Source organism: Phocoena sinus, chromosome 19 (assembly GCF_008692025.1).
Source record: "Phocoena sinus isolate mPhoSin1 chromosome 19, mPhoSin1.pri, whole genome shotgun sequence".
Lineage (NCBI taxonomy): Eukaryota > Metazoa > Chordata > Mammalia > Artiodactyla > Phocoenidae > Phocoena > Phocoena sinus.
The window spans coordinates 52935862-52950290 of NC_045781.1; the positions used below are offsets into that span (position 1 = coordinate 52935862).

The following is a 14429-nucleotide window of genomic DNA, read 5'->3' on the forward strand; positions in this document are numbered from 1 at the left end:
GACGTTTTTCACACAAATTGACTTTATTAATATTTTAGAATAAATCACTATTTCACATTCACTCCTATTTTTCAAAAATGGGACTCTAGTACTCGTTGCTTGCTCCAAGCTGATGGATTTCCAGGCCACTAGAGATAGAATGATCTCAAAGGGCATAGCTTAAAACCACCCCCAGCATTTTCCCCACCCTCTCTTGGGGTAGCCATCCAACTCAATATGTTTGCTGGGACTCATTTTTGAGTTAGGAGCCCTAGTGCCATAGGACTCTCTCTCTCTCTGCATTTTTAAGGCATTAAGGCCAATGTCCTTTTTCTTTTTCTTTTTCTTTTAAACATTTATTTATTTTGGCTGCACCGGGTCTTAGTTGCAGCACGCAGGATCTTTGTTGTGGCATGCAGGATCTATAGTTGCGGCATGCAGGCTTCTTAGCTGCAGCATGTGGACTCTTAGTTGTGGCATGCGTGTGGGATCTAGTTCCCTGACCAGGGATCAAACTCGGGCCCCCTACATTGGGAGCGCAGAGTCTTACCCAATGGACCACCAGGGAAGTACCAAGGCCAACGCCCTCTTAAATGCCCATTTAGCCAACTCATGCTTTCTTTTTGATCACCTACTATATGCTAGGCCCTGTGCTCTGGAAGCTTTGAATATTTTACACTCCAGATGTTTATATGCCAAGCCCTGCCTGGGTTCCAACCTACCTCTGCCACGTGCAGCTGAATGACTTAACCCTTCTGTGTCTCAGTTTCCTCCTCTGTAAAGCGATGATAGTAAAATGACTTATCTCCCAGGGTGGTTGGAGTTAATATGTGTGAGGCTGGCATTAGAGTCATACTAGGTATGATACTTTTCAGAGGTTACTATTGGGTAACTTATGAAACACTTTGCCTTTTCACAAAGGCCCCCACCTTGTCTTTGGGTTTCTGGAGTGCACAAGGGCTACTCTATCTAGACAGGGAGCGGCTCCCCAGCCACATACTTTCCCAAGGCCCTCTTAACCCTGCACAGCCCTAAGAAAACCAGGGCTAGCATAGCCTGATCTCTAACAGGAGATCAGAAATGATGTCTGGGTTAGAGCCACGCTACTGATAACAAGTCACATATGACAGGCGGGGCCTTGTGCAGAACATCCTCTGTCTTATTGACTTCCAAGGTCAGCCTAGGAGGGAGGTACTGGTATAACCCCACTTTCCAGATAAGGAAGTGGAGGATCCACATGACTATATGTAACATTTCCCAAGGCTCAGACATGGGAGAGGCAGAATCAAGCAGTCTGAGTCTTAACCAAGATGTTTAGCTGACTGTCAGTAGAGGCAAGCTCCCCATCTACCAATATCATGAATGTAAAGGCCTGTAAGTCAAGAGGGATGTCATGTGCCTAGTATTATTTTTTTAAAAAAAGATCTATTATAGCAATTACAGGGACTGTTAAGCACATCACAAATATCAACTGGTGTAGGCACCATTATCAAGCCTATTTTACAGATGAGGAAGCTGAGGCACAGAGAGGTTAAATAACCTGACCAGGGTTGCACAGGTAGGGATGGTGGGGCCAGGCTCAAAACCAGGCCTCTATGCTACCTTTTCTCACTGGTAAGGACAAACAGATGGCCTCCCGTGAACTTTGGCTTTCTTAATTCACTGTCAAATAAAAAAAACAAATCCAGATTTTGTATGGAAAGACTTTATTCTACAGCATTACTATGGGGCCAGGGGCAGGACTGTTGCAGTGAAGGGAACACTTTGACCACAGGTCTGCAAGTATCTCAAGGGTTAGACAAAAAAGAGTTTTGCTTTCATGGGGAGGGTGAACAAGTCTGAAAAGAACCAGGTGAGGGGAATGGGGATAGGCCAGGAGTGATCAGACGGCAGAGGAGGGACCAACTTCTCTGAGGCCAGCCTGTTCTCAGGAGGGGCTATCTGCTGCCTCAGGCTGATGGTGGGCCAGGACCTGGGGGAAGGAAAGAATCTATACCAAAGTTCGGTTAACAAGCATTTTGTTCCAGTGACTCTCTGGGGACAAACAGTTTAGTTTGTCATTTATGAAGCAAAGGGTTGGAATTTGGAGGGCCTGGGTCTGGCCTTGTCATTGGTAAACAAGGAGGGCATCCCTGAATCCTCTCTAATTTACGTGGAGAAGGTGACTCCTTTGCAGGAAACTATTTCCCAGAACACAAAGAGTGGAAGTGGTTTTTCGGTTTTTTGTTTTTTTTGTGGTACGCGGGCCTCTCACTGCTGTGGCCCCTCCTGCCGTGGAGCACAGGCTCCAGACGCGCAGGCTCAGCGGCCATGGCTCACGAGCCCAGCTGCTCCGCGGCATGTGGGATCTTCCCGGACCGGGGCACGAACCCGCGCCCCCTGCATCGGTAGGCGGACTCTCAACCACTGCGCCACCAGGGAAGCCCTGGAAGTGTTTTTTAACTTTTGCTGTTTTCCAGGACCACAGGGCTCGGTAAAGTTCAATATGTCATCTCTCATTTTGTGGCTAGCATCTCCCATAGGCCAGGCTCTTCCTAGGAACTTTCTGAAGAGAGTTAGATCCTGGATTCACGAAGCTGCTTAAGCTGGTCTAAGGCATTACCTTGGAAACTGTCTTTGGATCATTCTCTACTCAGAGAAAATGGGGTCAGGATCAAAGTGTCTCTTCCTTCTTTAACTTAGCATAATGTTTTCAAGATTCATCCTTGTTGTAGCGTGTATCAAAACTCCATTCCCTTCTACTGCTGAATAATATTCCATTGTACGGCTAGACCACGTTTTGTTTATCCACTCGGCCACTGAGAGATGACCCTTTCTCACCTTCCTTGGTAGGCACCCTGGCTGAGTTTATTTGCTGCCTGGAGGTGAAGGCCACAGCCTGCATCTCCGCACCATGGGACGATTCTCTCTACGCAGAGGCAACATGCTGGCATCCTGATATGACACAAACCTTTCAGGGGAACTGGGAGCTTTACAACCCATGGCCCCAATATGCCCAGCCACACCACCCAGGAGGCAGAAGCACAGGGTGTGGTGCGTCGCAAATGGGAGGGGCCTTCTGTGAACACCTGCTCTCACCCAGCAGAGGGTGTATCATCTGGCTCCAGGGTCACGCTTCACTCCAGTCTGGCTCTGAGTTAGTTATTTCCAGGTTAATTCCTATCCTTCCTTGCTGGGCCACAAGAGGCTCATTCAGAGGCTGGCTTCCCCAGACCTTCCTTCTCTGCTTTCACAGATAAAGGAGAAGGTGGTCCAGGATAATGAAGAGTCATGCACTGGGATTCAGGTCCATCCCTTCTATCTCTGTGACCTTGGCCTCTCTCATTTTCACTTTCCCCATCTGTAAAATGGGAATGATAATCTCTACTGGAGACATGGAGAGAATAATTTTACAAGACAGATTTGACCACCAGTGACATTTGGTGGTTTCCAGGGAGAGGCCACATGCATTGCAGCCGCCACCTGGTGAACTTGCCACTGTCAAAGATCTGGCCTCAGATCCTTTTTTTTTTTCCTCTAAAATACTTAGCTTTATTAGAGAAATGGTACTAAAATAACAAAGATTCAAACAACATTTGCTCTATTCTACTTACATATCATAAATAAGAAGCTTTGATGCAAGACACACACTCCTTCACAATCTTTCCACGCAGACCCTGAAGCTGGATTTGTCCAATGTCAGGTCCATTTCTACAGGGCAAAGCTACATTTGAAGGGCTCGCAAAATTGTTATACGCATGTAGTATTATATTTTAAAACCAGAATTCTAATGTGCTAACTTACAGCACAGCAGAGATCTGTCACGTGGCCCAGACGCTTAGGTCTGCCTCAATTGGTACGGTCTCCTCCTCTGACCAGGACCAGGCAGGAAACCATGCACACACAGGTAGATGTGGACATACAAGAAACAAAGTAAAGTGCAATCAACTATGGTAACCAGACGCCTACATCTTGTGTTAGGAGGGGCAGAAGTGCCCACATCTTCTGTCTGAGGGGCAGAAGTGCCCGCACCTCTTCCTAAGGCTGTGCTCTCTTGGGCAGTGTTTGCAGACACCACCTACAATGGCCTCTTGGTAATACCTTTTCCTATACTTACAGGGCCCATCTTCGTTCTAATTGGCATGACCTTTAAAAGAAGAGAAATTACACAAGAAAAATCAGTACTCTCTTGCAGCAAAAATGGAAAACATTGTAAAAGAAAGCTCTGTCCATTCTGCCTCTCCTCCTAGAGGCAACTACTATTATCATCTTGGTGTCTCTCCTTCCAAATCTTTCCTTTTATATTTGCATGCATAGGTAGGTAGAGAATTAGTTTCTTCCACCCCTGTTTTGGGTCATAAATTGGATTCTTTATAATAATTACTGTACTATAACATTTTATTTCACTTAACGAAGTATCTTGGAGCAGTATCTATTCCAGTTTATATAGTTCTACCCTATCTTTTAAAATCACTGTGTCATATTCCATCATGGGTACCATAATTTATGCAACCATTCTACAATTCATGGATGTTAAGGTTAATTCCTTCTTTTGCTATTACATACAGTCCTGTAAAGAACATCCTTTGTCTCTGAATATATGTGAGTTTTTCCTCTAGGATAGATACTGAGACTTTTTGGGTCACAGTATCTAAAATGGTCATAGATTTCACCCCTTCACATTTATCAGCAATATCTGTGAATGCCTGTTTCTCTGTCCTTTTCCCTTTTGATGGTGATTATCTTCTCTTTGGAGACAGTAACACTTCTGGTCAGATTCCAGGCAGGTCTTGTTAGCTTCGAAGTCAGACATCTTTTCTGATCACTGACATACTGAACCTTGAGTTGACTGTCAACATGCTGATTTCCTGAATTTTCTGATTCTTAGGGGGATGCCTGACTGTAGCCCCCAACTGCTGACAAGACAGATTCCCTAAAGGTTTACAGGAAAGACTGCCTCACACAGCCGATGTGAAGATGATCTCTCGTCTTTAGAGCTGTAGAAACATATTAATTGTTACACGTTTATTCTGGTATGGCTCAAAGGGTAATTTTATGTCCACGTTGTCTTCATCTTCAGAATTTCAGGTATCTACGCTTGTACTTGTGGGTGTGAAACAATTTCTCTAGGGTCCATAATATCCTCCAGAGTGGGTTGGGTAAACTCCCATCTCAAATTCTGGTAGGCTTGACATGTATTTTACATATGATCTTATCCTTTGGTTTCACAAAGCAGTGCACTTAGGGATTTCTATCTGGTTTCTGTTGCAGGTGTCTTCCTAGGATTGATGTCTATTCAGTGGTTTGGGAGAAGGCCATGGCTAGGGAAAAAGTTCTGAAGAGGTGAGAAGGGCAGGTGGCTATGAGCCTTCATCTTTCATAATCCAGAAGGAGTTGGCCCCTGTGGGCAGCCTCTGCTATTGTCCTGGGTCCACTATGAAGCAGGACACGACACTTTGCTACATCTTTAAAATGAAGAAAACAACTGCAAAGTACTAGTTTGTAATGAATGTTTTACCGAAGATTTTATGCAGTGATGGAGGTTATTACATAAAATACTACATGCGGAGATTAATAAAAAAGCTTCCATTAGATGTCTTAGTTTTCCCTCCTACGTTCTTTGGCCACCAGCCACTCCTGGACCCCTCCCCCTCATCAGCATTTCTCCTCCCACTTATGCCCCCACCTCAAATTCTACCTCACCTCCTTTCTTTTTCATACAGAGAACTTTGTCTCTTGTGGCTTCTCTGCCCATTTTCTCACTTAGCAAAAAAAAAAAAAAAAAAAAATCAAACTTCCTCAAGACCTACTCTCTCCAGAGAACATGGACCATCATAAATAGCATGCAGTGATTTTTTTCTTCAATGATTTTTCCTGCCATTGTGGTTTGAGCCCACTTTGTATTGCCTTGACCCCTTGCAGGTGGCGATTCTGGGATTGGCCATGCTTTGTCCAAGTATCTGGACGAGTTGGGCTTCACGGTATTTGCTGGAGTTCTGGATGAAAAGGGATCTGGAGCAGAGGAATTACGAAGAACCTGCTCCAAGCGTCTCTCCGTGCTCCAGCTGGACATTACCGACCCGCAACAGATAAAAGATGCCCACAGCAAAGTGAAGGAAAAGCTGCAGAACAGAGGTACTGCCTTCAGCCACCCGTACCCTCGAGTGCCCTCCACCCTCCTTGCAGACGCCCAACACTGGTTCCAGCCTCTAATTACCATTGTCCTCTAGTCTGTTCTGGCACCTGGAGACCCCTGTACTGAGCACCTGCCACACGCTGGCACCTTTTGCAGACACGAAGACATTAGGAATGAGTCAGGTGTGGTCCGTCCTCAGAACTTACAGAATTCTCCATCCCATTCCCTCCAGCATCTGCTTGGTCACTCTCCCATTAATTACTGCCCCTCCTCATTTCCTTCCTCTCACCGATATTAACTTGTATTAGACTTAAGAAAATAGCTTCATAATCACGGTCTTCCCTTAGCCACTGCCTTTCTCTTCCTCTTCCTTTACATGCAAGCTCCTTGGAACCCTGCCACCCTGTTCTCACTTCTCACCATGCCTCCTAAGTGGTCTGGCCAAGCGAATCAGTATTATCCTAAACACCAAGCTCTTAATTTCTCTGCTGTGTTTCAGTGTGTTGATTATCCTCCCCTGCTTGGGCTTTGGGGTCTCCAGCCCCCTCTTATCCTCCTAGTTCTCTGATCATTCTTTCTGCTTCTCCTGTATGAACCTCTTCCTCTGCCCCTCCCCCCATTCCCCTAAATGTGAATGTTACTGAGGGCTCCATCCCCAAACTTCCCACTCCATGTTTCCCGGGCTGTACTGTTCTCTCCTTATACCAGCAATTCTCACCTGGGAAGTGTTTTAAAATACCTGTGCTTGGGCCCAGGATGGGCTATGTAACTTGGGGGGGCCCAGGGCAAAATGCAAATTATGTGGTGCTCCTTGTTTACAAAATGTTTAAAATGTTTAGGTGGTGCCAGCAGAAAATTAAACCAAACATGAGACCTTTCTGAAACACAGGTCACACACCCGTGATACCCACCCAACCTGGGACCTTCCCCCAACAGATTAAATCAGTATCTACAGACAATAACTCAGCTAATACTTCCACAGTGAGGCCAGTACTGTTGTTCTCCTTTTGCTGAGAATGTCCACTGTAAAGAAGATCCAGTTTGGTGGTCCCAGGCATCAATACATTTGAAAGCTCCCCAGGTGATGCTAATATTCTGCCAGAGTTGAGAAACACCGCGATTTAATACGGTAACTTCTGAATGTGTATTACCAACCTAGCTCTCCTCTAAACGTCAGGACCTATATGCATATAAAATTGGTTAGCAGACATCCCACCTCAATTTGTCAAAAACTGACCTCATTATCTTTTTCTCTGCTGCCGGTCTGCCGGCAGTTTACCCTCCTGCATCCGACGGCTCAGACGTTGGCTCAAACACCAGCACTGCCACCTAATCTGTCATTCAAGTCAGCAGCTGGGTGGGTCACTTAGACCTGCCGCTTACCCTCGATTTCTGCATCCTATTGGTCCAGAGTCCTGTCAATTCTACGTCCTAGATCTTTATCATCCCACCCCTTCCTATCATCCCCAGGCAGCTGTGGCTTAACTGGGGCCCTCATCTCCCTCCTGAACTCCCACAATGGTCTCCTTGCAACCAGGCTTTCCTTCCCCATTCCAAATGGAGAGTGGTCTTTACAATGTGCACATCTTATAGTGTCATCCATTTCCTGAAAACCTTTTTTTTTTTTTGCCGTACGCGGGCCTCTCACTGTTGTGCCCTCTCCCTTTGCGAAGCACAGGCTCCGGACTCGCAGGCCCAGCGGCCACGGCCCACGGGCCCAGCCGCTCCGCGGCACGCGGGACCCCCCCGGACCAGGGCACAAACCCGCGACCCCCGCATCGGCAGGCGGACTCCCAACTACTGCGCCACCAGGGAAGCCCATCCTGAAAACCTTTTGATAATCAGAGCTTCCACGTCTTGCATTCCTCCCATGAGCAAGGCCTATGCTTTGCCTCATTGAATGGTTCTGTGGTTCTCCATCCACCACCAAACACCTTAACAAGGATCCGAAGGTCCTTCAGGAAAACGGCCCTTGCCAAACCCTTAGTCTGCAATACCTGCTGGTCCACTCAGTAAATTCTGGAATGGTTTCCAGAACAGAATGTACTAGTTTACATCTTTGCATGTCCAGCTTCCTCTTACCCAAATTCCCCTCTTGCCTCACTCCATTCCTCTAGACTTTTGCTTTTGTCCAGCTGCAGACTCTACTCTCAAAGGAGACCTAGCTCAAACATCTCTTGCATGACCCGCCTGGTAATCCAGGTAACATCATTCACTTCCTGTTCTGGACCTTTACCTGATATCCGTTGCACACACTGGTATTACCAATTATACAAATCTGTCCATCTCTCATTCCTCACCACAAGGTTCCTTGAGAACCAGAACCATGTCTCCAACAGGATCCTTTCAGAGGCAAGTGACACAACCCAATTCAAAATTGCTAAAGCATAAAGGGAATGTATTTTGCTTATATAACTAAAAAGGCCCGTTGATTTCAGGCATGTCTGGATCCAGGCACTTAAGCAACGTCATCAGCACCCAGTCTCTGTTTCTTAGCTCTGCTTTCTCCTGTTTTGCCTTCACTTGGGGGTTTTCCGTGGAGGCCTCAAGCACTTCCTGCTTACATCCTCTTTACAGCTGACTTTCCCAGCAAAAAGAGAGTAATATTATCTGCTTCATTTGGTAGTTGAAGGAGTAGTTATTATATACGGGGCACTTATAAGAGTCCCTGACATGAGGCAAGCAGTCAGTAAGAACCCCTATTTTCCATTCATTCAACATTAAGCACAGCCCCTGGCATATAGTAAGTGCTCAATATACATCTGAGAAATGAGATGTATATCACTCAAGATACAGAACTGTTCCGTCACCACCAGGCTTTCTCATGCTACCTTTTTAGAGCCCTATTCTCATCCTTAACCTGTTCTCTATCTCTTTAACTTTGTCATTTAAAGAATATTCTATAGATCTGCCACTTGTTTTTGTGTAGCCTGTGAACTCAGGATGGTTTTTACATTTTTGGTTAAAAGAAATCAGAAGATTTTTTTGACGCATGAGAATTATGTGGAATACAAATGTCAATGTCCATAATGTTTTATTGGAACACAGCCACTCCCATTCATTTACAGATTGTCTGTAATGGCAGAGTTCAGTGAGTAGGACGTGCAGTGCTAAAATATTTACTATCCACCCTTTTGTAGAAAATGTTTGCTGGCCCCTGTTTTAGGGCATTCTCGAACTGCCGCCTGCATGTGGACTGGTCAAAGGTGTGCATCAGGCTGAGTGAGTTAAAACCATCATTTGAAGGTGGGAGTGGAGGCATCCTCTCCTCCCATCACCATCCTGTAATAGCTGTTGAGCTCTTACTACATGCCAGGCATCATCTCACTTAATGCTCCCAATCACCATTGCATGTAAATGTCAGACCACCAACTCAGGTGTGCAAGCATTGTAATTTTATTTTCTATAAGTCAGCGCAGTTTCTATTTTGAGCCATCTTTCTGCCACGTGGTGAAAACTGTTTCAGTCATTTTGAGCTTTATCCCATTTCCCCAGGGTAGCATCTTAAATTCCTGGGGATGGGACATTTCATCTTCAATGGTCAGTGCCTCATGCTGGACTCTGCTGAGATGTCCAGTGCTCTGTCGAGTCCTCATGCAGGTTGGCTGCTACCTACTTCTTGGAAGCCATCAGAGAGGCACTGTGAGGGTTGGTGCCTCCTGCCATTTCTGTGCTTTTGCTAGCACTGAGGCTCGTTCTGCTCCTCTGCATAGCCCACTGGTTCTCACACTTGGGTGTGCATCAGGATTACCTCGAGGGCACGTTATATCACAGTGCTGAGCTTCAACAACAATTTCTGATCATCAGTTTCTGATCCAGCTGGTCTGAGGTGGGGCTCCAGAACGTGCATTTCTAACAAGTCCCCAACTGATGCTGCTGCTGCTGGTTTTGGACCACACCTTGAGAAACAGCTGGTCTAAACCATGCCGAGGCTCAGGGAACTCAGAGAATCTGCTTCAGGTCTATCTAGCTGAACATACCCCGGATGTTGCTCCTCTGTAAAGAGGACCCAGGGACTTCGCTGGTGGCGCAGTGGTTAAGAATCCGCCTGCCAATGCAGGGGACGCAGGTTCAAGCCCGAGTCCGGGAAGATCCCACATGCTGCGGAGCAACTAAGCCCGTGCGCCACAACTACTGAAGCCTGTGCACCTAGAGCCCGTGCTGCGCAACAAGAGAAGCCACCGCAATGAGAAGCCCGCGCACCGCAACGAAGAGTAGCCCCCACTTGCTGCAACTAGAGAAAGCCCGTGCACAGCAACGAAGACCCAACGCAGCCAAAAATATATAAATTAATTTTTTGGAAAAGCCCAGAAATTAGAAAATAAAGAGGGCCCAGGTCACTCACTTCTGCTCCAGATCCCCCTCCCCCAAAACATCTGGAGTTTTTGTATTACCTGTCTGCTACCGTTTAGGGCGATGATTCCAAAGCTTGGTTGTACATTGGAATCACCTATGTAGGGACTTAAAAACTACTAATGCCAAGGTCCCCTTTCTTCACCACCCCACAATTTCTGATCTAATTGGCTCGGGTGTGGCCTGGGCATTGGAGTTTTAAAAAGCTCCCCAGGTGATTTTAATGTGAAGTCAAAGATGAAAAATCACTAGTTGTGGACAGCGGTTCTCCAAGTGTGGTCCAGGCCTGCAGCATCAGCATCACCTGGGAACTTGTTAGAGATGCAGATTCTCAGGCCCTACCCCAGACACCCCCAATCAGATTCTCTGGAGGTGGGGCCTGGCGACCTGTGTGTGAACAAGACCTCTTGGTGATCCTGGTCAGTCAAGGGGATCAGGCTGGCTGGGGAAGGGCCTAGAGCTCAGGGACTCTGCAATCTTTTTCGCTCTTGGCAATTCTACTCTAGTTTTCCCGGACCAAGGAATCTTTTCTAGTCGAAGGAAAAGGGAAGACAGGATCTTATATCATTGCACTGCATATAAGATATATTGTCTTATATCTGCATGTCTGAAAGGTATCATTCTGTCTCCACACACTCCTTTGAGGGAGAAACATGAGGTAGACTTTGATTAAATCTCCTCCTTGCTGTGTCATCCCTCCACAGGTATAACAAATATCTAGCTGCTCGGATGTAGGAAAGGGCTTTGAGGCAAAAGAATATTCCTGCAAAAAACCATTGCTTAATATTTCACAAGTAATCAAGGAGATTAAGGTTTGAGAGTTGAAGTGATCTGCCTAGATCCTAAATCTCAAAGGGACCCTTTTGACTTCAGAGCTTGAAGGGTTAAAAATCTTCCCACTCTCCCATCTTGCCTGGCCTCAGAGTTGTTCCCTTCTGTCCTCAGGACTGTGGGCTGTGGTCAACAATGCTGGGATCCTTGGCCTCCCAACTGACGGGGAGCTCATTCCCATGACCGAATACAAACGATGCATGGCCGTGAACTTCTTCGGGGCCGTGGAAGTCACAAAGGCATTTTTGCCTCTTCTTAGGAAATCCAAGGGGAGGCTGGTGAACATCAGCAGCATGGCAGGTGAGTTGACCTTTCCCCACAAGGTCGTGGGTGCTGGTCATGCAAGATGTGACCCTCAGTGCTCCCTGGGGACTGAACGAGAAAGCAGGGCACTCTCACGCAGGGCTGGGTGAAGAATAGTCAAATTGTGTGTTTACCGTTGATCTGAGTACAATAAAACCTTTCTTTCCTTTCAAATCCTTGCATGTACTGACTCTTACCTACCTTCTAACTCATCTATTCATCACTGGGGATTTAGGGCTCTCACACATCTTCACAGTGCGACCGCTAACGCACAAGCTTCCTAGATTTGGAAAGGAAACCCTGCATACACTTCATGTCATCGTGACAGGGAACCTGTTTTCAACCCTCCCTGAATTCTGCACACTCTGTTGTTCCCTGTGAGATGAATAGCAAATGTCTTCACTCTGTTGGCACTGTCAGAGCCCTATGTCTCAGTTGGCTGCCTGCTAGGATTTTCCACAAGACAATTCCCATCGTTCTGAAATCTCAAGGCAGTTGGGGCAGGGTGTGACATTTGATAACTCATCTCTCTCCATTTCAGAGAACAGATAGTCAACAAGTCAAGGGTTTAACAATCTCCCTTCCATAAAAAATGCCCATGCATGTGATGTCTGATTGTTTCTTCTAGAACAGATATTTCCAAACTGGGGTTCCTCAGAGCCTTACTCAGCTTTGAGTGGTGTCCATGGGGTTGTCTTTTGGGCCACTGCACGGGTGAGAGGGAAGCCAAGAGGGTGGGCTCTGGACTCCAGGATCCTGTCTTCACATTGAGGAATACCACTCTTCACTGTTGAATCAGTTGGTTCTGAGTGATATATTTTTTTTTTAAAATAAAGGATCCAACTATTTGGTTGGTTGGTTTTGGTTTCTTTGTGTTTTTTTTTTAAGGGAGTCATTTTTGTGTATTTTCTAGACAATCATTGTTGTCCCTCATATTTTCTTCCCTGGTTCTAACTTAGCAACTTCTTCTAACTTACTAGCTATGTGAGTGTGTCACTAGTGTTGCTGGTTGGCCTGAGGAAGGAAGGAAGGAAAGAAGGAAGGGAGGGATGGAGGGAGGGAGGGATGGAGGGAGGGAAGGAGGAAGGAAGGGAAGGGAAGGGAAGGAAAAGAGGGAGGGAGGAGGAGAAAGGATGAGAGGAGAGACGAAAGAGATGAAAGGAGAGAGAGACATCTAAGATGGTTAAGAGCAATGAGTACTGTATTTCAAATTTTATGAGAACCCCAAAATATTTCCAATCATTTTGCTACCTTGCTAAAGCAAACAAATCCTGAGAAAATACATTTGCAATATTTCACCCTTAACTTTCTTCTGAACTTAGCCTTTACACTTTTGACCTCTGTAGAAACCTCACTTTTCTCAGTTCCCTGGTACAATCTGGTACATCTGGAAAAGTCTCACATGCTCCTTTGCCTCACTCATTCAACAAATATTTACTGAAAAGACTTATCATTGCCTTCTCCTTGACACAGTGACAAGGAAGTTTTTTCTCTTCCTCTCTTGGTTCTCAACTTTGAGCATAAGATTCGTTCATAAGATTTTACTTATGTATCACTGATATGCACACTACCTGCTATAGGCCCAGTGTCTGGCGTGAAGTAGAAGCTCAATTAATAAATGAAAAAATGCAAGTGTGCAGATGAATGGGCAAGTGACGCATTTACGCTACAGAGGATGCCCATTCATACACCTTCAACTTGACCTCTAAAACTTCTTCTAAGCCAAGACTTTGAATGGACTTGTCACATATTTTCACTGGAGGAAAATGAGCGTTAAAATAAATCACACATCTCACTCCTATTCTCACCACTGGACATGCATAATCTTTTATACCCAGCCTTACTAGTTCCATTCCAGTATCTTACCATCGTCACCAAGTCAACATGTCTGAAGCTAAACTTTCTATCAGCCATTCAGAGCTTCCTCTCTTGACTTCTTTCTGTTCATCTCCTAGTCTTTTAGGTTTCAGAGCTTTGAGCCTTCTTGGATTTGTTTCTCCCTGTGCCTTTCTCTCCTTTTCTCCCACCCAGTCAGTCACCAAGATGTATGGAGTCTTCCTTCATCACATCCAGCTTTGAATCCTTATGTTTCAAGGAAACTCTAGAAATAGGCTCATTTGCAGGACTCAGAAACCGCCCAGGGAATTTTATAAAGTTGTTAAAACAATAGCATGAAAGCAGAACAGAAAGGAAGCGTACGTACTCGACAGGGCAGGTGTTTGTAAGAGGACGAGCCAAAGATCTTAAATCATGCTTATAGTTTCCCGCATTGATGAGGGGCAGAGGAGTTCAGCAGAATCCCTAGCATTTTGCTGATGAGCGTTTTGGAAAACAATGGAAAAGATTTTTGAGCAAGGGGATAAGAAGCTAGACTGTAACACAAGAATCAGAAAAGTCATGGCATGTGTAAAAGACACTATATAACCAACCACCAATCCACAAAATTCACATCCAATGTGATGCCAACTTGATGATGTGTCTCTTGGCAAAGCTAATGTAATAGTAATTTTGGAAAACGTACTTATTTGGGAGTTCACCCTGGTCTTTTTCTAATTTTGAAGATGGAGGTATGGAGAGAGAGGGAGACAGCCAGTAAGTGTTCTCCAAAAGGAGTTCATGGTTGCCCTGACCCACAGGTTGTCTTGAGTCTGGCACCTCGGCCACCCTCTGCACGACAAGAATTTCAGTGGTGTAGATTTATCATGGAAGTTTGCATGAGCCAGGAGGAGCTGAGATGGAACTGATGACTCTGTTCAAGTTATCCACTGCTGCGTAGTAAATAACCGCAAAGCACGTGTCTCAGGATACTGTGAGTAGGCAACTGGTCTGGTAGAATTGTGGTTTCTCA

The 14429-nt window shown here is 45.7% G+C and overlaps 1 protein-coding gene across 1 annotated transcript in view; it reads left to right on the top strand.

The window, feature by feature from the left end:
• Positions 1-14429, top strand: part of HSD17B2 (hydroxysteroid 17-beta dehydrogenase 2) — a 62448-nt gene that overhangs the window by 31277 nt on the left and 16742 nt on the right. Inside the window, exons 2-3 of the mRNA XM_032613630.1 lie at positions 5881-6093; positions 11393-11578. Coding sequence (XP_032469521.1) covers positions 5881-6093; positions 11393-11578 — 399 coding nt within the window. The remainder of the gene's footprint in view (positions 1-5880; positions 6094-11392; positions 11579-14429) is intronic.